The 25,357-nt window shown below is 42.8% G+C and overlaps 1 protein-coding gene across 1 annotated transcript in view; it reads right to left on the bottom strand.

The window, feature by feature from the left end:
- Positions 1-14,813, bottom strand: part of LOC120915293 (beta-2-glycoprotein 1-like) — a 67,806-nt gene extending 52,993 nt beyond the window's left edge. Inside the window, exon 1 of the mRNA XM_040325671.1 lies at positions 14,682-14,813. Coding sequence (XP_040181605.1) covers positions 14,682-14,754 — 73 coding nt within the window. The 5' untranslated portion in view covers positions 14,755-14,813. The remainder of the gene's footprint in view (positions 1-14,681) is intronic.
- Positions 14,814-25,357: the final 10,544 nt, after the last annotated feature.

The raw sequence follows: 25,357 nt of genomic DNA, 5'->3' as shown, positions 1-25,357 counted from the left end.
CTGCCTTTCCCCTGTGCTCTCGCTCCACCCCATGTTCTCAAGGTTCTTCCCTTTGCTCTCCAACCCCCCATGCTCTTTTCTGGTCCTAATTCACCCCCCCACCTCTGCTGGGTTCCCCCCTCCCCTCTCTCAGGGGATCTGTCAAGATGGAGAGTGGGGAAGGGCCGGTTAACGCGTCATGGGCTGCTCAATCCAAAATGCCCGGGCCTATTTTTTGTCCCAGTCTGGGCCTGAATCGACATACGTGATTTGTAAATATCTCCTAAACCGTGTAGGTTTAGGAGATATTTCCAGCACCTACAGGTAAGCCTTAATCTAGGCTTACCTGTAGGTGAAAGTGGTATGTAAGGGTTTACAACCACTTTACTAAGCCTTTTAACAGGAGTTTTAAAGGTTATGTACAATTTAAAGGTGTCCTGTGGCCTTAAAGTAAATGGCAAGTATATGCCCCAAACTACATGGCCTACTGTATGCCATTACTTTACACTTAAGCCTCATACACACGATCGGACTTCCATACACACGATCGGACTTCCATCTGACTTTTTCCTGGATTTTTGTCCGAATGGGCATTGGCCGCAAACTTGGTATGCATACACACGGCAGAACATTTTCAGCGAACATTCACCAAATCACGTGGCTTTTCAGCTCTTTACCGACAACTTCTGCTATTGTTGTCTGATGTTTAGCATTAGTTCTGAGCATGCTCGTTTGAACTTTGGATTTTAGTCCGATGGACTTGTGTACACACGATCGGATGATCCTCCATCGGATATTTGTTGTCGGAAAGTTTGAGAGCATTCACAGCAAACATTTGTCCATTGAAAAACCGACAACAATCGTCCGATGGAGCATACAGACGGTCGGATTGTGCGATAAAACACATCTGTTGGACAGTTGTTGTCAAAAAGTCTGATCGTGTGTACGGGGCTTTAGTACGTATGATGAATTGGTGGGCATGCAGGCACAGGAAAAAAAAATGACTCTTCCATTGCAGGGATAGCTTTTGGGCTATTTTTCTTTCTACCAGACAGATTCACTTTAACCAATATTCTCTTTGCTTGTTAACAAGATTCTTATGTTAGAGGCACTTTTAGCATTTATAGAGTAGTAGTAGAATAAGGTGACCAGATTTTTAAAATGAAATCAGGGGACATTTTTTTTATTTTTATAGTAATGGCGGCAATCAGCGACTCTCTGCCCACCACCGCCCCCCTCACAGCCTGTCAAGTCTCACTCTCCAGGCCCCGGCTACTACTGGGTGGGGAGCGGAGGAAGATCACTCCACCAGGGAAGGCAAGGAGATAAACAGGCAGGCAGCTGGCCGAGACATGAGCCAAGGCAGAAAAACATGCGAGCGGAGATGAATGGGCATGCACCCGAAACTGAAGAAATATTCACTCCATTCCGACCAGCACATGATCATCAGAAAGGGGCACAGATAATGGAAAAATATACACCCCCTAAGCTACTAGGCGCGTTTTTTTTATTTTTTATTATGGACTGACTGGCCCAGATTCTCGTATCTGGGTGTAAAACTGTGCGGGCGTAACGTATCTGCTTTACGTTACGCCGCCGCAGGTTTTACAGGTAAGTGCTTTATTCACAAAGAACTTGCCTGTAATGTTGCGGCGGCGTAGCGTAAATCCCCCGGCGCAAGCCCGCCTAATTCAAATGAGCCGGGTAGGGGGCGTGGAGCATTTAAATTAGGCGCGTTCCCGCGTCGAGCGTAATGTGCATGCGCCGTCCCTAAAATTTCCCGACGTGCATTGCGATAAATGACGTCGCAAGGACGTCATTGGTTTCGACGTGAACGTAAATGGTGTCCAGCCCCATTCATGGACGACTTACGCAAACGACGTAAATTTTTAAATTTCGACGTGGGAACGACGGCCATACTTAACATTGGTTGCCCCTCATATAGCAGGGGCAACTTTACGCCGCGCAAATCTAACGTAAATGTCGTAACTTCACTGCGTCGACCGCGAGTACGTTCGGGAATTCGCGTATTTTGCTAATTTGCATACTCGACGGGGAAAACGACGGAGGCGATACCTAGCGGCAAAAAAAAAAATGGCATTTAAGATCCGACAGCGTAAGAGCCTTACGCCTGTCGGATCTAATGGATAGCTATGCGTAACTGATTCTAAGAATCAGTCGCATAGATACGACGGCCCAGATTAGGACTTGTACATTGCGTTGCGCCGTCGTAAGCCCTTTGAGAATCTGGGCCACTGACTTTGAAATTGCCCCAGCCCCTGTTCAAATCCAATCCGGGGACAAAACTGAGGACAGACTTGGTCTGGGGACAGTGTCCTCAATCCGGGGACTGTTCCCTGAAATCGGGGATGTCTGGTCACCCTATAGTAGAAGCAAGAATGCCCCATTTGTTGAAAAGTCTCCCTGTATGGCACTCAATCCTTCACTCATCTAGGTAAGGGTGAAAGCTGAACGTACTGCTTGTGTCATGCTTTCACTATAGCATGACTAACTATCATAGCAAGTTCAGTGCCCCAGTGACATACATCTTCCTGCCCATTATTCATTGGTGGCATCAGCCCTTCAATAGCCTGCTTTTCACAGTAAGATTAACTGCAGCATGTAAGCAATCTACTGTACACCTGGCCCTCAGAACAATTTTTATTGGATTGTGCTGCCTATTACTGCAAACTGATAGTCAACCGAGTGATAAATATAGATCTGGCATTTATTAATGAAATTAAGATTTATTTGTCAAAGCTGATCTTTATTGGAGAAGATAATTAGAGATGCAGCAGTTTTAATTTTCTCGAGTTACTGCATTTGGAAGAATGACAATAGTCCATATCAATCAGCTCAGCTGTACCTTTTTACTTTACTTAATGTGAGTGGAATGTATCTTGGTATGCATGAAAATCACACCCACCACAACATTTCTGTATTATGCGGCTGACATGCATTGGATGAAAGGTACACAGAGATTCTGCGTGAATACTTGATTTTCTGTGACACATCAACATTTTCTTATGCTGTGTGAGCTCCGTTCTACGTGCTTCTCTTAAGCTATATATATATATATATATATATATATATATATATATATATATATATATATATATATATATATATATATATATATATATATATATATATATATATATACACACACACACAGTGCTTGCCAGATGTGTGTTTTTTTTATCCTTTGTACTTTGCATAATAAATCTTTTTACAAGCACTAACATTTCCCTATCACGAGAATAATACATTTGCAAAACAGAAGCAATGGTGCCAGAGGATACCTCACTTCGCTTTTCATGTTAGCCATTATCCCCAGTTATGACATAAGCCAATGACCTGGAAAGTCCCCCTCCCAGTGTTCCCTATGTTTTTTGACAGCTGTTCTCCAGCTCACTTTCCAACTACAGTAGCAAGGAAACCCAATAGGGGAACAATTGGAAAAACCTCAAATTGAAATTGGGATTATGGAGACAACAAATAAACTCTTCAAAATTTACAAAAATTATACAAATTTATTACAAAAAATGAAAAATTACAAATTGATAAATACAGAATAATAAATAACATGATCAAATGATACCTGGTTGTATTTTATTCCCCTATTAGGTAAAAGGGGTTAACTCATGCAGGGTGGCATGTGGTTACCATCATCCCTTAGTAGCTAAACAATTGGAAAAACCTCAAATTGAAATTTGGATTATGGAGGCAACAAATAAAAGCTTCAAAATTTACAAAAATTATACAAATGTATTACAAAAAAATTAAAAATTACAAATTGATAAATACAGAATAATAAATAACATGATCAATAAGATATGATATGAATACTGTGTACCAATAAATATTGCTGACAAAAACTAGCTAATGAAGTGTCAAATAAATATTTAGCAGCGCTGTGAGAGTATGTATATATTCTTCTATGTGATACAGTATATCAATCAAATCAAAACAGTGACACGTGAAATATCCCAATAATAAAAAAAGAATGAATAAACTAAATAAACCTGTGAAAACTAAAAAAGTAAAAGGCATAAAAAGTTCATATAAATAAGTGATCCAAAAATCTTTAGGGTCTTCCACCACACCACAAGTGTTCAATGTTGCCGTCACCCATCAAAATGGCCACTCACCACAAGTATATGCCTCACACTCGCATGCTTTGGCTAACAAGCTCAAATCAATCACCTCTCCAAAATGAGTGTAGATAAAATTCAATATCCAATGATGTGCTCCAAATGGTTCCACACGGACGATAAAAAGTAAAAAAAGGAAGTATGCAATAGAGACATATACTTGTGGTGAGTGGCCATTTTAATGGGTGACGGCAACATTGAACACTTGTGGTGTGGTGGAAGACCCTGAAGATTTTTGGATCACTTATTTATATGAACTTTTTATGCTTTTCACTTTTTTAGTTTTCACGGGTTTATTTAGTGCATTCATTCTTTTTTATTATTGTGATATTTCACGTGTCACTGTTTTGATTTGATTGATATACTGTATCACATAGAAGAATATACACATACTCTCACAGCGCTGCTAAATATTTATTTGACACTTCATTAGCTAGTTTTTGTCAGCAATATTTATTGGTACACAGTCTATTTATTTTGTAAGCAGCAGCTAGGTTTTTCCAATCAATATCTTCCAATTAGCGCAGCGGCGGGCAATCAGAAGGGTGCATATATTCAGATTTCCCACTACTCTTATGCTATAAATACCAGATGGTTAATGGCAGGTTGGAACTGCCTTTACTACCACTTTAAAGGGGTTGTAAAGGTTTGTTTTTTATTTTCTAAATAGGTACCTTTAAGCTAGTACATTGTTGTTTCACTTACCTTTTTTTCTATTTGCCTTCTAAATGTTTTTTTTCTTTGTCTGAATTTCTCACTTCCTGTTTCTCCTCAGTAAGCTTGCCCCATCATCCGATCCGTCCTGACTGGGGGCTAGTCAGCATGCTTGCCCCTCCCTTGGGACTACACCCCTGCAGGGAGCCACAGCGTTTAAGGGAGGGGGCGAGCACGCTGACTAACCCCCAGCCAGAACAGCTCGGATGATGGGGGCAAGCTTACTGAGGAGAAACAGGAAGTGAGAAATTCAGACAAAGAGAAAAAACATTTAGAAGGGAAATCGAAGGAAAAGGTAAGTGAACCAACAATGCGTTAGCTTAAAGGAACCTATTTAGAAAATAAAAAACAAACCTTTACAACCCCTTTAAGTTAGCCCTTGTGCTAGATAGCAGGCACTGTCAGCCTCCACACATAAACAGTATTTCTACAGAAATGAAATGAAGCCTTTTTTTTTTGATCCTCAGAGAGTTCTTTGCCATGAGGTGTCATGTTGAACTTCCAGTGTCTAGTATGAGAGCGATAACACATTTAACACACCTGCTCCCTATTCACACCTGAAACCTTGTAACACTGAGTCACATGATATCGGGGAGGGAAAATGGCTAATTGGGCCTAATTTGGACATTTTCACTTAGGGGTGTATTCACTTTTGTTGCCAACCGTTTAGACATTAATGGCTGTGTGTTGAGTTATTTTGAGGGGACAGCACATTTACACTGTTATACAAGCTGTACACAGCAAAGTGTAATTTCTTCAGTGCAGTGTTGTCACAGGATATAATAAAATGTTTACAAAAATGTGGGGGGTGTACTAACTTTTGTGAGATACTGTAACAAGTGCAGCTCTCACAAATCCAAAATTAAAAGGATAAAAATAAATAGTAATGAAAAATAATCCTATGAATCACCAAGATCTTACCCCCAATTTCTTCCAGCCATGTACTAACCAGACCCAACGCTGCTTAGCTTCCAAGATCAGACAAGATCGGGCACATTCAGGGTGGTGTGGCTACAGGCCTTTCTTCCAATGTCTATTGTTACCAGCAATTTGTGTAATCAAAATGCGTTACATAAACCGTGATATTGTGGTAATATACAACATAAATCACCAAAGTGCTTAAATCCAGGAATTCATATAGAGGCATATATAGCGGAAAATACAATAGGACAGAATAAAAAGAGTCCCACAAGCCATGAAGAGAAAATAGGATGAACTCCTCAGGCTGTCACCATCAAACACGTGTAAAGTCTATTAGGTGTCATTGATCATACGCAAGGCTTACCAAATAATGTGACCCTCAATATAAGAGCGGTCACATGGAGGCACAAAGCTGGGCGTTGCACATAACATAAGCGCAGACTGACCCGCATAGGGCCAAAGCATCTGGTGAGTGTCAGTGTGCCAAGGAGGAAGGTGTGGGAGCATAGGAGAGCATGGCTTTGTACAGCACCAATGTTTGCATGAATAAGAGATGAGCACAGTTTGAATTTCTGGGTATTTCACCATTAACACTGTTGTAATTTGCCACAATTGTTGGACTTTTATATGGACATATTAGTGTTTACATTTTGGTGTGGAATACATGGTTCTTTTTTTAGGTATTCATATATTGGTGATTTATTTTTTTATGACACTTTTGCAAAGGTGATAATTATTGATACCTAGCACCCATACACTTTTACATTTAGTTTTCACACCTGTGTTTGAAACACAGTTTGGATAATTGAGAAGGAGTCATGTCAGAGGACAGAGTAGAGCGTAAATTATAAAGAGAGGAGTACAAGTTCTTGAGAACACCCCTAATATAGGGTTTGTGGGCTGCTTAAACCAGGATTGGGTATGTGGTGGAGAGTAAAATGTGTAGGCCCGGGTGTTGGGTCTGCCAAATATTGATCAGTTGGGCTTCATGAAGCAATCTGTAGATACGTTTACATTATTAATGGGGGAGAGAAGAAGTGCTCAAGAAGGTGTCCAAGACCCAGTCCAAGGGGAAGTTCTTGTCTCCACCCAAGATGAGTATGCCTTGAATGAAGGAGGTCAGTTGTTCTAAAATGGTTTTAATTAGCAGTCTTGGGAGGAATTAGGACTATAGACTGAGGCAAGGGTAACCTTAGTGTTCTTGCGGCCTTTCAGGAAAATGTGCTTGCTTTCACCACCCTCTCTGGCATTTAGTAGTGTCCAGGGGACAGATTTAGAGATTAGGATAAAGACCCTCTTAGATTTGTGAAGTAGCGATCGAAAAGGGATGGGTTTTTATCTTTTCAAAAGTGTGTCTCTTGAATATGAGCGAAGTGGGCTTTGGACCTTTTAATAACTGACAGTAATATCCTCCTTTTTTACGAGTATTCAGGGGGAGTTAATGGGGGAAAGAGAAGAGAGGTAAAGATAAAGTTAGAGGGGCCGAGGGTAGGTGGAGAGCAGTGTAGGGAAGGGCCTAGCAGTAGAGGGAAGGAAAAAAAGAAAGATCGAGAAGAGGGAACTAGCAATCTGTAGGCTTAATTAGGCAGGTGCAGAGTTTCCCGGCATCCTAAAAGGAAGCACAGGGAAATCTCTGCTGTCTAGTTGGGAGAGGGTCTGACACGGGTTTCTGAGATGCACAGTGCTGGTTGTAGGTACATTGTATAAACAAATGAGAAATGTACATCAACCATCAGGTAAAACTAAAAGCATGGGAAGAAGTGTATGCAAAAAATAGATAAACACAGCGTAACAATAGAGCACCTCTGTAACCCCCGATCAAAAGGTAGTGATATGTAAAGGTTTCCCATCCCGAGGTCTCTGTGCCCCGTGCCAGACAGAGTTGGTTGGGGACCCCTGACCAGGCAGGCACAGAGAGGAAATCCAGTAGGGTCATTTCCACTGTCACTACCGTTCCCAGGATCCCCTGGGAGCAGGAACATAGGTATAGTGAACATTGCTTTGGGTGTGGTGGCAGGAGAGCTCCAAGCCACTCTGGGCCATGCAGAGATGACCCGAGACAGAAAAATGTCTTTCAGCCACAAAGGGCCAAGGTACTGGTGGTCTCCACAATGTCAGCTCCTCTCTCAGTGACCTGTGACTTAAAGGATCTGTCAGAGTAGACTTTATATGATATTTAAATTTTGATATGTTGTAAATGATGCACTTTAGTTGCTTTGGCGCTGCATATATTTATGTTTTCAGAGTTTTCATAGGATTTGTATGTCAAGAGATTTAGTTAAGGTATTTAACACTAACAAATGATTTAATTATGCCAAGCTTCAGTGCACAGAAACAGATTTAAATTGAAAGAAATACAAATAAAATGGGAGTTATTGACACTTTAAAAATTTGTAAAAACATGAATATCCATAGCCTAGCCACAAGTAGTTGATTTAATGGATCTTACTGTCAATAAACTAAGTGATATATGTACAGTGCCTTGAAAAATATTCATACCCCTTGTAATTTTCTACATTTTGTCATGTTACAACCAAAAACGTAAATGTATTTTATTGGGATTTTATGTGATAGGCCCCGTACAGACGAGTGGACAGTCCGATGAAAAGGGTCCGCCGGACCGTTTTCATCGGACATTTCCGCTCGGAGATTTCGGTCTGATGGTTGTACACACCATCAAACCGAAATCCGCGCGGACAGACAGCGCGGTGATGTGGCCACGCCGTCGCCGCAAAGATGACGCGGCGACGTGCGCGACCCTGGAAGGTCAATGCTTCCACGCATGCGTCGAATCACTTTGACGCATGCGAGGGCTTTCGGCCGAGCAGACATGTCCGGTAAGTCGTACAGACGACCAAACATGTCAGACGGACAGGCTTCCAGCGGACATGTTTCTTAGCATGCTAAGAAACATTTGTCCGCTGGAAACCTGTCCGATCCGCTGGAAAATTGTCCGGTCGGACGTACAGACGACCAAACATGTCTGCTGAAACTGGTCCGCAGACCAGTTTCAGCAGACATGTTCGGTCGTGTGTACGAGGCCATAGACCAACACAAAGGGCCGGCTTCACGTAGCTCGGCGCATCTTTATACCGGCATAGCGCATCTCATATACGCTACGCCAGCGTAACTCAGTGAGGCAAGAACAGTATTCACAAAGCACTCGCTCCCAACGTTGCGCCGGCGTAACGTAAATTGGCCGGCGTAAGCCCGCCTAATTCAAAGTAGGAAGGAAGTGGGCGTGATCCATTTAAATGAACCGTGACCCCATGCAAATGAATGGCCGAATGAACGGCGCATGCGCCGTCCCGTGGACGCTTCCCAGTGCGCATGCTCAGAATCACGTCGGACCTAACGCCTAAGATACGTCGAATCACTGAACGTAACCTACGCCCAGCCCTATTCACATAGTCCTACGTAAACAACGTAAAATCCGACGGCTGTTCCGTTGTCCATACCTTTGCAAACGGCGTATACTACTGCGACGGGCGCAAGTACGTACGTGAATAGGCGTACCTCGGTCATTTGCTTATTCGACGCGTAAATCAATGGAGGCGCCCCTTGCGGCCAGCGTAAATATGCGCCCAGGCTCCGACGGCGTAGGAAACTTACATCGGTCGGAGGAAGCCAAAATTCAGGCGTATCTTGTATTAAGAATCCGGCGCATAGATACGACGGCGCATCTGTGCACTTACGCGGCGTATCTACACATACGTCGGCGTAAGTGCTACGAGAATCCGGGCCAAAGTGTCACATAATTGTAAAGTGGAAGGAAAATGATAAATGGTTTTTAACATTTCATACAAATAAATTAAAAGTGTGGCATACATTTGTATTCAGCCCCCTTTACTCTGATACCCCTAACTAAAATCTAGTAGAACCAATTGCCTTCAGAAGTCACCTATATAGTAAATAGAGATCACCTGTGTGTTCATTTAATTTCAGCATAAATACAGCTGTTTTGTGAAGCCCCTAGAAGTTTGTTAGAGAACCTTAGAGAACAATAGGGATGAGCCGAACATGCAAACACCCTTAAAGTCTATGGGACACAAACGTGAAAAATCAAAAGTGCTAATTTTAAAGGTTAATATGAAGTTATTGTCATAAAAAGTGTTTGGGGACCTGGGTCATGCCCCAGGGGACATGTATCAATGCAAAAAAAAGTTAAGTTTTAAAAAATTATGTTTTTTCGGGAGCAGTGATTTTAATAATGCTTAAAGTGAAACAATGAAAGTGAAATATTCCTTTAAATTTCATACCTGGGTGGGGGGGGGGGTGTCTATAGTATGCCTGTAAAGTGGCACATTTTTCCTGTGTCCCTGCACAAAATTACATTTCTAAACAACTCGCGGCTATAATGAATTGTCGGGTTCGGCAATACAGATAAAAGTAATTGAAAAAACGGCATGGGTTTCCCCCCCCCCCCAGTCCATTAGCAGGCCCTTTGGGTCTGGTGTGAATATTAAGGGGAACCCCCGAACCAAAATAAAAATAATTGTGTGGGGGTCCCCCCAAATTCCATACCAGGCCCTTCAGTCTGGTATGGATATTAAGGGGAACCCTGCACCATTTTCTTTTAAATGGAGTAGGGGTCCACCTCAAAATCCATACCAGACCCTTCATATCTGGTAGAATTTTAAGGGGAACCCTGTGCCAAACTTAAAAAAATATGGCGTGGAGGTCCCCCCAAAAATCAATACCAGACCCTTATCCGAGCACGCAACCTGGCAGGCCGCAGGATAAGAGGGGGGCAAGAGAATGCCCCCCCGATTCATACCAGGCCACATGCCCTCAACATGGGGAGGATGCTTTGGGGTCTGGACCACAAGGGCCTCATTCCCACAACCCTGTCCTGTGGTTGTGGGGGTTTGCGGGTGGGGGGCTTATTTAACAATGGGAACCCCAGATCCCGTCCTCTATGTGAATTGGTAACGGGGTACAACCCCTACCATTTCACAAAAAAAGTATAAAAAATTGTAAAAAAACAGGCCACAGCATGGGGAGAATGCTTTGGGGTCTGGACCCCAAAGCACCACTTATCGGAATCTGGAAGCCCCCTTTAACTAGGGGAACCCCAGATCCCATGTGAATTGGTAACGGGGTACATTGTAGCCCTACCATTTCACCAAAAAAAGTGTAACATTTTTAAAAAAAACACAAGAGACAGCATGGGACAAGTCCATTATAAAAACGGACTTGTCCCAAACTCTCTCCTGTGTTTTTTTTAATCATTTTTTACACTTTTTTTAAATGGTAAGGGTACAATTTTTTCCCCCGTTACCAATTCACATAGGGGGGTCGGGATCTGGGGGCTTAAAGGGTTGTGAGGATGAGGCACTTGTCCCCATCAACATGGGGACATGGTGCTTTGGGGTCCTGACCCAATTCTCTTGTTCCCCCTCTTTTTCTGCGGCCTGCCAGGTTGCGTGCTTGTATAAGGGTCTGGTATGGATTTTTGGAGGGGCCTCCAAGCCATTTATTTTTATTTTGGCACAGTGTTTTCCTTAAAATTCATACCAGATCTGAAGGGTCTGGTATGGATTTTTAGGGGGACCCCTACTCCATTTAAAAATAAAATGGTGCAGGGTTCCCCTTAATATCCATACCAGACCTGAAGGGCCTGGTATGGAATTTGGGGGACCCCCATGTAATTTTTACATTTTGGTTCGGGGGTTCCCCTTAATATTCATACCAGACCCAAAGGGCCTGGTAATGGACTGGGGGGGTGGGCCATGCCATTTTTTTCAATGACTTTTATCTGTATTGCCGGGACCCGACAATTCATTATAGCCGCGAGTAGTTTTAAATTACTTTTTTTCCCTTTAGGAATGTTATTTTGTGCAGGGACTGTTCTAAACACGGGACAAATGAGCTACTTTACAGGCATACTACGAAATTTAAAGGGATTGTAAAGGTATTTTTTTTAAATAACAAACATGTTATACTTACCTCCACTGTTCAGCTTGTATTGCATGTATTTCTCTGACACAATGATCGTCTGTAATACCCCTTGAAGAAAGATCACAGATACCGAAACGGCTGTCGGGTTGGACCAATTTTTGTCTCATGTCTGTTTTATTGCTTTACAAATAGGATCTGTATACCACATGCATGTGGTCTTTTCTCCTAGGACACTTTATGATGTCCTGACTTGAATTGTTTAAATAAATTTGCTATATATTTTTCTACTCATTCACGTGTTTGTGTCACTTATAAAGTCCCACCCTTGAGGGGGTATTTCATGTTTTTTCCTTGTTTTGCAGAGTGGCCCTGAACCCGGTCTTCTGGGGTCCCTCGGCGGCTTTCTCGGCTCCTCCCCGCAAGAACTAACCACATTCATGCGTGATACACCTGGAGGCTATAGCCGCTCACTGTATCACTCGGGCCCACTCTCCGGCGTGCCGCGTCATTGGATGTAATTTCAATCAACCTATGAATGAGCCGAGAAGCCCGGCCGAGAAGCCAGCATGTTTACGGTGCAGGACTTTCGAGGGGTCAGGTGAGTAAACAGGGGGGCACTAATCCTAAGATGTTTTTTGAAAAAACGTATACCTTTACAACCCCTTTAAAGGAATATTTCACTTTTATTGTTTCACTTTAAGCATTATTAAAAATCACTGCTCCCGAAAAAACATCCTTTTAAAACTTTTTTTTGCATTAATACATGTCCCTTGGGGCAGGACCCAGGTCCCCAAACACTTTTTTATGACAATACCATGCATATAAGCCTTTAAAATTAGCACTTTTGATTTCTCCCATAGACTTTTAAAGGGTGTTCCACGGCTTTCGAATTTGCTGCAAACACCCCAAATTGTTTGCTATTTGGCGAACAGGCGAACTTACCATGAAGGCCAAGGAACACACCAGATATGTCAGGGATAACGTTTTGGAGAAGTTTGAAGCAGGGTTAGGTTATACAAAAATATCCCAAGCTTTAAACATCTCATGGAGCACTGTTCAAATCCATCGTCTGAAAATCGAAAGAGGATGGCACAACTGAAAATTTAAGAAATAGCCATCCACCTAAACTTACAGGCCGTGCGAGGAGAACATTAATCAGAGAAGCGGCCAAGAGGCCCATGGTAACTCTGGAGCTGCAGAGATCCACAGCTCAGGTGGTAGAATCTGTCCACAGGACAACTATTAGTCACAAATCTGTCCTTTATGCAAGAGTGGCAAGAAGAAAGCCATTGTTAAAGGAAAGCCATAAAAAGTCCTGTTTGCAGTTTGCGAGAAGCCATGTAGGGGACACAGCAAATGCGTGGAAGAAGGTGCTCTGGTCAGAGGAGACCAAAATTTAACTTTTTGGCCTAAAAGCAAATGCTATGTGTGGCGGAAAACTAACACTACACATCACCGTGAACACACATTCCCCACTGTGAAACATGGTGGTGGCAGCATTAAGTTGTGGGGATGCTTTTCTTCAGTAGGGACAGGGAAGCTGTCAGAGTTGATAAGAAGATGGATGGAGCCAAATATAGGGCAATCTTAGAAGAAAACCTGTTATGCCACGTACACACGATCGGTCCATCCGATGAGAACGGTCTGATGGACCGTTTTCATCGGTTAACCGATAAAGCTGACTGATGGTCAGTCGTGCCTACACACCATCGGTTAAAAAAACGATCGTGTCAGAACGCGGTGACATAAAACACAATGACGTGCTGAAAAAAACAAAGTTCAATGCTTCCAAGCATGCGTCGACTTGATTCTGAGCATGCATGGATTTTTAACCGATGGTCGTACCTACTAACGATCGTTTTTATCTATCGGTTAGGTATCCATCGGTTAAATTTAAAACAAGATTGCTTTTAACCTATGGATAAATAACCGATGGGGCCCACACGATCGGTTTGGTCCAATGAAAACTGTCCATCAGACCGTTCTCATCAGTTTGACCGATCGTGTGTACGCGGCATTAGAGTCTGCAAAAGACATGAGACTGGGGTGGAGGTTCACCATCCAGCAGGACAACGACCCTAAACATACAGCCAGAGCTACAATGGGATGTCCCAGTCAAAGTCCAGACCTAAATTTGATTGAGAATCTGTGGCAAGACTTGAAAATTTGCTGTTCACAGATGCTCTACATCCAATCTGACAGAGGTTGAGCTATTTTACAAAGAAAAATTAGCAAAAATTTCACTCTCTAGATGTGCAAAGCTGGTAGAGACATCCCCAAAAAGTCTTGCAGCCGTAATTGCAGTGAAAGTTGGTTCTACAAAGTATTGTTGAAAACCATTTATCATTTTCCTTCCACTTCACAATTATGTGCTACTTTGGGTTGGTCTATCACATAAAATCCCAATAAAAAACATTTACGTTTTTGTTTGTAACATGACAAAATGTAGATCAGATATGCCCACTAGAGTAATCCAAACTTGAATGTTGATACCATTCTATGCAGTCTCAAATTTGTTGTGCATAGTCTTATGAAAGCTGGTCTGCTAAGCATTGTCTATTGGATGTGCACATTGATTATAAAATGTCTCTCAGGGGGCTTATAATTACTGCATTTTTGCACCTTTACACTAAGTAATGCTGTAATGCAGCCAATGGATTTGCTATCGGTTTGTAATTTAAACTGTCTGAGTATACATCGATAAATACAGGAGACACAAAAGTTATAGTAAAAGTTATAGTTATTAAAACAGCTATATCAGAAAAAGATACAAAAATGTTATGTTAATTAGTAAAGAAATCTAAAACGTTACACTACATTTTAATATACTGTTATGATGTGTCCCTATAGCATGTTATTATATCCAAAGAAGGGTCAGTCTGGGTGAAATATAATAACAGCAAGAGTCGCCTGTCAGCCACATCAATAAGCATCATTTTTCTTTTATGAGCCCTCTATGTTATGCCCACACCTAGTTCACACCTTTAGTTACATCTCTGGACCATACTGTACCTTGATCACTGAAGACAGCAAACACATTAAGGATCAGCAAGACTGCCACTGTGGAATACATTTTCGAAACCATTTTTGGATCTGAACATCCAAATGTCAAACTGTACTAGATCATATCTCACAAATCTGTCCCCTCTATATAAATTAGTCATGTTACTGATTAACCAGTAACTAGAATGAAAGAGAACATAAACTATGCCAAAGGCCATGTTGACTGTGGACATTTATCTTCTTGTTGATCTTTGACTTCCCCCGCAGATTTTTTTTTTTTTTTTTTTTTTTTAGGAATAAAGATAAAAAAAGAACAGTACAATGTCAAAAGTCTACATAAAAAAATACACGAAAGGAAGTTAGTCTGAGGATTTATATTTTCCAAATACGTACGTCAAGGTCTGAGTGGTCTAGAGCAGTGGACCCCACCACCTTAACATTTACAATCTGAAGTCTAAAGCACCAATACATATATTCACTTTACATGCAAAACTGACTTCATGGAACCTTGTAGGTCTAGGTCAGGGGTGCCCAACATTTTGAAGCACGAGGGCCACTTAAGCAACTTGCTAACCGGTCGTGGGCCACAATGAGCAGAGCAGGCAGATGACAGGTCCGTGTCCCCTTTGCATATTCAGAGCGGACATGGACACAGCCCGCTCCACTCTATGGGCCCTTCGATCCGATCCGCCCTGATGGAAGTGGACAGATCCTCTGTTTTTTTAAGCGGATCGGAGAGAGAGAAAGAACACTACTGCTGCTGCAGGCCTTTGTGTAGCTCAAGGAAACCTAACCCACCATCCGGGAAAAGCAGAGAAAGAGGAAACTGAACTGCTGTGCAGAGCCGGCTGGGAAGTTCTATGACTTGTGGGGGATTTAGTCTATATATCAGACTGGCTCTGGAACTACAAATCCCAGCAATATCAGAGCCCTGCAGAGGAGGAAAAGAAATGACTATTCCTGAGCTGCAGGCAGTCATTGGGAGGACATTGTAGAGCATGTGTATATGGTCTGCAGGCATGGACCATAAGGTTTGTGCTTGGATAGAAAACTGGTTACTGGGGCGTGTCCAAAGGTTTGTGATAAATAGCCTGTACTCAAACTGGTTTGGAGTGGTAAGTGGGGTACCCCAAGGCTCTGTCTTGGGACCAATTCTGTCTAATGTATTCATAAATATTATAGAGGGTGGGATAAATAGCTCAATCTCAGTTTTTGTGGATGACACAAAAATAATCAGGGCAATAACTTCACATCAGGTTATAGACATTTTAAAGGAAAGACCTGAACAAAATAATGGGGTTGGCAACTACATGGCAATTGTGGTTTATTTAGAGAAATTTAAGATAATGCACTTGGTGGCTAAAAACATAAAAAGCAAACTACTCACTGGGGGAGAACCTCTGAGGGAATTAAGGATGGAGAAAGATCTGGGGGTCCTCGTAGAAGACAGACTGAGCAATAGCATGCAATGTCAAGCTGCAGTTATCAAAGGCAGCAGAAGTGTAGCATGCATAAAAAAGGGAATATGCTCCAGAGATTAAACTATAATCCTGCCTCTTTATAAAACTCTGGTTAAACCACATCTAGAGTATTCTGTCCAGTTCTGGTCACCAGTCCTCAGAAGGGATGTGCTGGAGTCCAAAGAAGGGCAACTAAATTATTAAGGGGACTGGTAGACCTCAATTACGAGAAACGACTACACTAAGGCCCAGGTTCTCAAAGGACTTACGACGGCGTATCGCCATGTACGTCGTCGTAAGTCCGAATGAGAGCCGTCGTATCTATGCGGCTGATTCTTAGAATCAGTTACACATAAATTCGGCTAAGATACGAGCGGCATAAGTCTCTTACGCCGTCGTATCTTAGTTGCATATTTACGCTGGGCGCTAGGTGGCGCTTCCGGAGATTTCTGCGTCGAATATGTAAATTAGCTAGATACGCCGATTCACGAACGTACGTGCGCCCGGCGTAGCAAGATACGTTGTTAACGTAAGACATACACCGGCGTAAAGTTACCCCTCATAAAGCAGGGGTAAGTCGTGTTAGGTATGGACGTCGGAAACGTACGAACAGCGTATTTTACATCGTTTGCGTAAGTCGTCCGTGAATGGGGCTGGACGTAAGTTACGTTCACGTCGAAAGCATTGACTATTTGGGGAGTAATTTTGAGCATGCGCACTGGGATATGTTCACGGACTGCGCATGCACCGTTCGTTAAAAACGTCAATCACGTCGGGTCACGATTCATTAGCATAAAACACGCCCACACTAGCCTACTTTGAATTACGCGGGCTTACGCCGGCACAGTTACACTACACCGCCGTAACTTTGGGGCGCAAGTTCTTTGAGAATACGGGACCTGCCTCACTGAGTTACGGTGGCGTAGTGTATCTGAGATATGCTACGCCCGCCTATAGATAGGCACGTCTCTATGAATCTGGCCCTAAATGTATTCTCACTGGAGAAGAGATGCTTGAGAGGGGACACAAAAGTGATTTACAAATACCTCAATGGTGATCCCAGCATAGGAAACAACAATTCAGTCTCAGGGCCAAACAATGAGATGGGATGAGAAGCAGTTTAACCTTAAGCTGTTTTTTTTTTTTTTACTGTCAGGGCAATAAGGATGTGGAACTCTCTACCACAACTGGTGGTGTCAGCAGGGAGTATTACAATTTTTAAAAGACTCTCGGACGTGCATTCTAAAGAACACAACATACAGGGATATGGGAAATGATTATCGACACTGACACAGGTTAAACTGGATGGACTATTGTCTTTATTCCATCTTACCTACTATGTAACTATTAAACTATGTAGTGTACACAGCGCAGCAGGCTGCTGATAGGATGTTTTGCTGCAGTGTGAGGGATGCAAACAGGCTGGGTCATCTACTTTTCTTGGTCTATGGAAACATATGGAGTTTGGAAGGAGACAAGTTGTCACACTAGGAGTGAGTGAGAGGCTGCTGACCATAACCTAAAGGAAGATTATTGACACCATTTAGCTACATATACCTGGGTTCTAATGGACTTAAGTTAGAGCACTCTAAAGCTAGATTTGGGCCCCAACTCACTGGCCAGTTGGAAAGGGATTTCCAGTGATTTTCAGGCCACTGACTAGCATTGCACCTTAGTTAGGACCTCTCATAGGGATGGAGGGTAATTTATTAGTTTGCTGGTCATTTACTTAGTCACGCGTTATTTGCAACTTTCTGTTTACTGCTGAAGTGTTATTTACTACTCTATCATATTTTTTAGGGTGTTTTATTGTGTGTTAGTACAATGACTATTCACTCTTCAGCATGGGTGGGTCGGTGAATGTGGTGCAGCTCGGAGAGTTGTCGGCACTGGGGACAGGTCAATAAATAGCGGCTCATTCAGGGGTAAATGCTACATTTGCAATAACACAAATGTAAATTTTTTGAAAGCAGGTCTACTTCAAGTTTGAGCCTTTTTTTTCTATCTTATTGGTTATGCATTAAACATTGATTTGCTTGGATTGACAGAGAGTGGTTTATGGAAAAAATGCAAAAATCAAACTGTTCCCTATAGCAAAAAAATGCATTTTTTGCTTTAAAAATAGGAATTTGACTGGCAGATGCGCTATGACATTGTAGCACTATCCTCAGAGGAGCCACTGAATTGTTTTGTGATTTTTTTGCATGCCTGAATATGACACACCTCACTCACCTAGCACTCACTGACACACCTTGATACATTTCACAGAATTTATAAGACCAAACATAGCCTAAAACAAGAAAGGATTTGCAAGTGTACTTATATAAAAAATCAATAAGACAATACTACTCTGAGAGGTATGGTTAAATACCTGCAGTATTCTGAATAACAGTAATTGACAGAACTGAATTGTTTTTACCTAACTTGCTATAACAGTCCAAGTTTGTTCCCACTGGCTAGTGACTGATGAAAAAGGGGTGGCCAGCACAGTTTGGGACCATGAAGAAAGCACAACAATTCTCAGCGGACAAAAGATGAATTGTACAAGGTTAGTCTCTTACCAAACCTAGGGCGCCCTCTTCTGGTTCTCTGCACATGTGCTCTGGTTCAGTTCAAGGCCTCAGACAGGTAAAGAGTTGATGCGATTTCCCTCATTTAATCCTGCCAAGACAATCCTTTGTTGCCTTCCTTACAAGTGGTAGGAGTGCGTTTACTAGTACAGTCTGATCACACACCACCAGGCCCGGATTTACTCCCTTTGCCCCCCCAAGGCCGGGTCCTTCAATGCCACCCCTGCAATCTGCAATACAGGGAGGACATTATCCGCCGGGGAACTTTTTTGGCAGGACACTGAGAAGCGGGGGGGGGGGGGGGTGCTGACATTGAGAGCCGGGGGGGGGGGGGGGTGCTGCTGCTGAAAATTGCATTGAGAAGCGGGGGGGTGCTCACCTCCTCTTCCCTACGTTTTCTCTCCTCTCTCACCATCCGTGACATGACAGGGGGGAGCTCCCGAAATTAAAGTAAAAGTGGTAAAAGTGTCCTCTCCTCTGAGCCACAGTGCCGCCCCTGCACCCACTGCCGCCCCGAGGCCTGGCCTTGTTGGCCTTGTCTGGAATCCGGCCCTGCACACCACCCTCCCAGGGAGAAAATTCCCGATCTCTGAGGCAAGGTCCTGCGCAACAAGCAGTCTGTTTGTTTCTTTCAGCTAGCAGCTCAGGTTTTTCAAACACTCTGCTAGCCTTTGCGATTGCCCCCTTCCTCACTTCTCAGCAGTCTCCAGACACACTTTTCTTGGTTTGTTGCATTAGCCAATTATCTTCCTCCAGGATCAATCCAGACCCATCCAAGATGGCTGCCCTCTGTACTGGAGACACTCCATAGATGAACATTGCAAAGTGATTACCTTAAAGATAGCTGCTTCACTTCTGCATAGCCATAGATGGATATTCAGTTTAACACGGTCCACACTGCAGAAGGATAATACAGCAGCCACAATGGAAGATGTTCTGCAGCAGTTATTAACTACAGTCCAGGTTACAACATATTTACCAGTTGCATTACTTTTAATGGAAATGTCTAATTTTATAGGTCCCACAATGGAACAAAGGGGCTGTTTACAAATGAACGGTTTCAGATTTAACCAAAATTCCTGTTTTAATAAGTTGGGAATTTCAGCTTTGGCTCCATCTTTTGAGAATCAGTTGTTTTATAGTAAGATTTGAGATAAACAGTATTACATCCAGATAAACAAACCAATTCTTAGATGCAGTGGCTGTATTAATTTTCTTTTTTTTATGCTTTTTTTGTTTATCTTGCCAGTAGGTCTGTAAACTTCCTTTAACCACTTCCCCACCGCGCCATAGACAAAAGACATCTACAGCGCGGTGGAGTTATTCTGGGAGGACGTCCCTGGGACGTCCTCCCAGAATCCTTCACTCGCGCGCCCCCTGGGGCGCGCTCCCGGAATCATCTGTGAGCGCCGGGTCTGGAAGACCCGGCGCATCACAGATCGCGGTAAATTGCCGCTGATAGCGGCCGTTTACCACATGATCGCTCCGTCAAATGCCGGAGCGATCACTTGTAAACAAACCGGCGTCATGTCATGACGCCGGTTCCTCCCTCTCCTCTCTGTACCGATCGGTACAGTGTGAGAGGAGAGGGGGAAGAGCGGAAGCAGCAGCAGCTGCTGTGGGCTGGATCTGTGACAAATGCAGTCACAGATCCAGCCATCCCTCCCTCCGCAATACTCTGCAATAACACCAATACTCTGCAATACCCCCCATACTCTGCAATACCCCCCCATACTCTGCAATACCACCCATACTCTGCAATACCACCCATACTCTGCAATACCACCCATACTCCGCAATGCCTGCTAATATGACAGAAACGAGAATTTTATTTTTATTTTTACAGAATTTTCTGTGTTTTTTCTTTTATAGCGCAAAAAATAAAAAACCCAGAGGTGATCAAATACCACCAAAAGAAAGCTCTATTTGTGGGAAAAAAAAGGACAAAAATTTCAGATGGGCACAATGTTGTATGACTGAGTTATTGTCATTCAAATTGTGAGAGCACCGAAAGCTGAAAATTGGTCTGGTTAGGAAGGGGGTTTAAGTGCCCAGTGGTCAAGAGGTTAACAGGACAAACTGTCCAGGCAAAGTAGCATTTAGAGGGCCGAGACAAACTGTTTAACACTGGCAGGGATGCTTATAATGGTCAGTTATTTATTTATTTATTTATGTAAAACCTTTATCCCTAAAGGATACAAACTTTTGCTGTACTGCTTAAAAAATGTTAGCTGGAGTGGGGCTTTAATACATTAGTCAAGTCCGTCTAAATCTGCTAGTGCATCTAACACACCCTCTCCCCAGAATGACAATGCTGCTGTCCAAAGGTTTCACCATTGCTCTTTCGTCCAGAAGGGAGACAATCTAAGACAGGCAGTGTATTACTGAAAGCATCACCAGTTGAAAATAAAGCGGAAAAAAAGCCTAAAAAATCGGTAGGCTGCAAAATATAAAAATCTTTGCTTTTGGGTTTATTTTCATTTTAGGATATCCCCTTTATTTTCATCTGTGCACATCTGAAATAATACTGCATACCCTATTTATAGCTTAACAGCTAAAAAAAAAAAGTTTTTCATAAGTGTTTTATTATGAATCTAAAAATGAACAGGAATTAAAGGGTGTTGCAAGTTTGTATATCTATAGCTGCAGTGAAGAGCATTGTGGCAGATGGTAGAGTTGCTTAGCAACCAGGAATGCTGGTACCACAGTACTAGAGAGCTAGATCTTTAAGGTATAACATGAACTCCCTTAAAGGCTTATCTTGTGATTTCATTGACATGGTGTTTTCATTGATCCTGCGTCTGCATCCAAAGCAATATGATATTCCATTATATTTCCTCCAAGTGATGCAGCATTTTCAATTTTAATGTTGGCCGCAGAGTGATACAAACTGAAAACACTATGCTGAAAAAAATTGCAGATATTAATCTAAAATGGTATAACAAATATAAAGAAAGTGAACATTTTGGAATTCGGGGTATTCTTTGGGAACACTTTTTCTGAGAAGAACATGGAGGCTGGAATTCGGGCATTCTTCTTATTCTGCAAACGCTAGTTGCCTGACCTTCATGCTGAGCTTCTGGCTTGAGGCTTGAGTATGTTGGATCACTAATTGTAAACCCTCAAGGTTTTTCACCTTAATGCATTCTATGCATTAAGGTGAAAAACCTCCTGTGCTTCAGCTTGCCCCCGAGCCCCCCTTTTACTTACCTGAACCCGGTCTTTCCAGCGGCGGGTTCTGATTGGATAGATTAATAGCAGTGCAGCCATTGTCTCCCGCTGCTGCCAATCAAATCCAATGAGCCAGGGGCGGGCCGAGTCCTGCTGTCTGTGGCAATAGATACAGCAGCAGGGCATGGGAGCGCGCCCGCAGGAGTGCCCCGAGGGAGAGCAGCTCTCCAACAGGGCACTCGAGAACAGGAGGAACCAGCAGCGTCGCTGAGGAAGAGGAGAATCGGGACACTCTGTGCAAAATCAACTGCACAGAGAAGGTAAGTATAACACGTTTGTTTACAAAAAAAAAAACTGAAACTTTAATTACTCTTTAAGCCAAATGTTGGCTAAATGCCCCACAAGCCCCTTGCTTGTTTGCGTCTGGGCTCAGACACCCGTTTCTAACTGCAGGTAATCGCTTGGTGTGTGGCTACATGCAAATCTGATGATTCTTACAGCTGGAATCCAGTGTATGCAACTAAACGCTTATGTGAAGGAGGTCTTACTCTTTCTCTTAGTTGGCTGATCTGCATACTCATTCTTGCTAAGAGATTGTAAAAAATATATGAGCCAGAGGGTCAACGTAACAGCTAGACAAGGAAATGTTTTCTCTAAAGGAGAAGTGTAGAAAATAAAAAAAATAAACATACAGTACATATTCACCTATATGACTGCAGCCTCAGTCCGGTTCTGCAGCTTTCCCCTGTCAGCTTTAAGACCAAGAACTGAGCAATCACATGACTGCTGATCTCTCAGTTCTTGGTCTTCACTGAACAGAGTGGTGATTGTCAGTCCTTTCTCTGCCAGTCAGGCATTTTAGGTGGACCCAGACCTTAACCACCAGGCCAATTCTGACACTTCTCTCCTACATGAAAAAATCTATTGCGCAGCAATTTTTCAAACGTGTTTTAAAAAAAAAAAAAGTTTCATGCTTTTTAAAAAAAACAGTAAAGTTAGCCCAATTTTTTTGCATAGTGTGAACGATGACGTTACGCAGAGTAAATAGATACCCAACATGTCACGCTTCAAAATTGCACACGATCGTGGAATGGCGCCAAACTTCAGGACTTACAAATCCCCATAGGCGACGCTTACATTTTTGTTCACTGGTTACATGTTTTAAGTTACAGAGGTGGTCTAGGGCTAGAATTATTGCTCTCACTCCAACGTTCGCAGCAACACCTCACATGTGTGGTTTGAACAACGTATTCATATGTGGGTGGGACTTATGTATGCGTTTGTTTCTGCGTGCGAGCACACAGGGACACTTTAAAAAAAAAAAGGATTGTAATCACTTTTATTCCTATTACAAGGAATGTACAGTAAACATCCCTTGTAATAGGAATATGGCATGACAGGACCTCTTTACAGTGATATATGGGGTCAATAAGACCCCACATCTCACCTCTAGGCTGGGAAGCCTAAAAAAAAGATCACTGCTTTACAGCCGAAGCGGCTTAGCTTTTTTGAATGCAGAGGCCAGGCGTGATGTCATAACATCGCGCTCTGCCTCCGACGATCATAGAGACTCCCAGGACAGGTGAGTCGGTAGAAGCACCGGAGGGCAGCGGGAGGGGGGGACTTCCCCTCTTGCCACCCATAAGAACGATCAATCGGCGGAACAGCCACTATGATCATCCTTATGGTGTAGGGTATCGCTGGCTGAAAATGCTGATACCTGAATGATGTCTGTAGCTGCAGGCATCATTTAGATATATCACCACAAAGCCGAGGACGTCATATGATGGCCAGCGGTCGGCAAGTGGTTAAAGTCAGGATCCTTCCTGAGCCCGTGACTTGTTCTGTGACATTAGCTGCTGTCAGCTGAATTGAGCAGTAGGACTGTAGAAATAAGTGCACTCCAGTGACCCAGACGAGGAGTATGGCCAAAAAAGCTTTGGCCATACTTCTCTTTTAAACCTGAAGATCCATTCAGGGATCATAGCCCATCTGCTAAGTGCTTTTTTTTTTTCATCTAGGCATTATTCTAATTTTACAACTCATATCACTTTATTTTGTCAGTAGACAGCAGAGATGAAAATATGGCCCTGCACCCAATCTAACTGTTGTCTACTACAGACAGAAAGTCTGTTATAAAGAAAACAAGTACCGTATTTGCCGGTGTATAAGGTGACCGGGCGTATAATACGACCCCCTAATTTTTACAGTTTTTTTACGATTTTTTGCCTGTACTCACCATATCAGATGACCCCCCTTCCTAGGCTTCCGACGCTTCATATTTCTTCCTTCTAGAGCCAAATTCTTCTTCATTCTTGCTGTAGCTGGAGCCAATCACAGTGAGCGATGTATTCTATTAATAAATACAAATACAAAGCCTGCTTGGATTGGCAGAGGCTGGAACATCATCAGCCCACGCCTCTCTGACTCTTAAAGCCAATCTGAGCAGGCTGCCGTATGTAGCCTACTTGGATTGGCAGAGGTTTTTACTCCAATCCGAGCAGGCCCTGTATTCATTTGAATACATTGCTCACCGGGATTGGCTAAGCGGTATATACTGTATGTAGCCAAAGCTACATACAGTATTACCGTACATCCAGCAGGCATCTGAGCAGCTGGCGTATAAGACGACCTCTGCTTTTTGGCCAGTTTTTTTAAGTGTGAGTGAGTGAGAAACTTGTAAAGCGCAACACATGCGAACTGAATCGCCTGTGAACTGAAGTGTAAAATGTAGTCTTATACGCCAGCAAATACAGTAAACACAAAGATTCTCACCAATGAGATTCAAACCTGCCTTGGAACTTTGAACTCAAAGCTTATTGACAAAGCACGTTGTGGCGAGTACTTCCGGCTGTTACGCCACTTCCAGTTGTTAGGTCACGTCCGGTTGTTACGTCACTTCTGGTGATGCAATATCCTGTGAGTGGAGCCCATGCCGCTTCTGGTATATTAGGCAATGGCAGACATCTTTTTTTTGTTCTGAGCAGAGCTGAATACACTCAATGCAGCTGTATGGCATAATAACAAATGAGTGGGACCGCATACATGTAACTTGGTGGTTTTAAATAAGCGCACCTGCTTGTGAAATTATAGTTTCTCTGTGACATTGTCTTTCCCAATACTGGAGCGCTTTACGACACAAGGCTGACACAGATTTGGAAACCTGGGGGCCTCATGGTGGTGTTTTCCAGTGGGTCTGACCCAATAAGCGCAATTTAACCTATTTTTAGAGGGTCAAAACTGTCCAGTGAGTGTATTTCTGAATGGGGGCACATTGGAGCATGTTGAGAGATTGGAGCTTTGCATGTTTTTCTATCTTGGGATCACAGACACTTTTTGATGTATAGATATTAACACACGGACACTTGTGGATATTTGGACTGTTTATTTATTGCATATTTTACTTTCCAATATTTGTATGCATATACGAGTAGTATTTTTTGGAATATAGTGTGTTTGATACTCATATGACATCTGGTATATT

This window comes from Rana temporaria, chromosome 10 (genome assembly GCF_905171775.1).
Source record: "Rana temporaria chromosome 10, aRanTem1.1, whole genome shotgun sequence".
NCBI lineage: Eukaryota > Metazoa > Chordata > Amphibia > Anura > Ranidae > Rana > Rana temporaria.
This window is presented reverse-complemented; position numbering and strand designations above follow the sequence as displayed.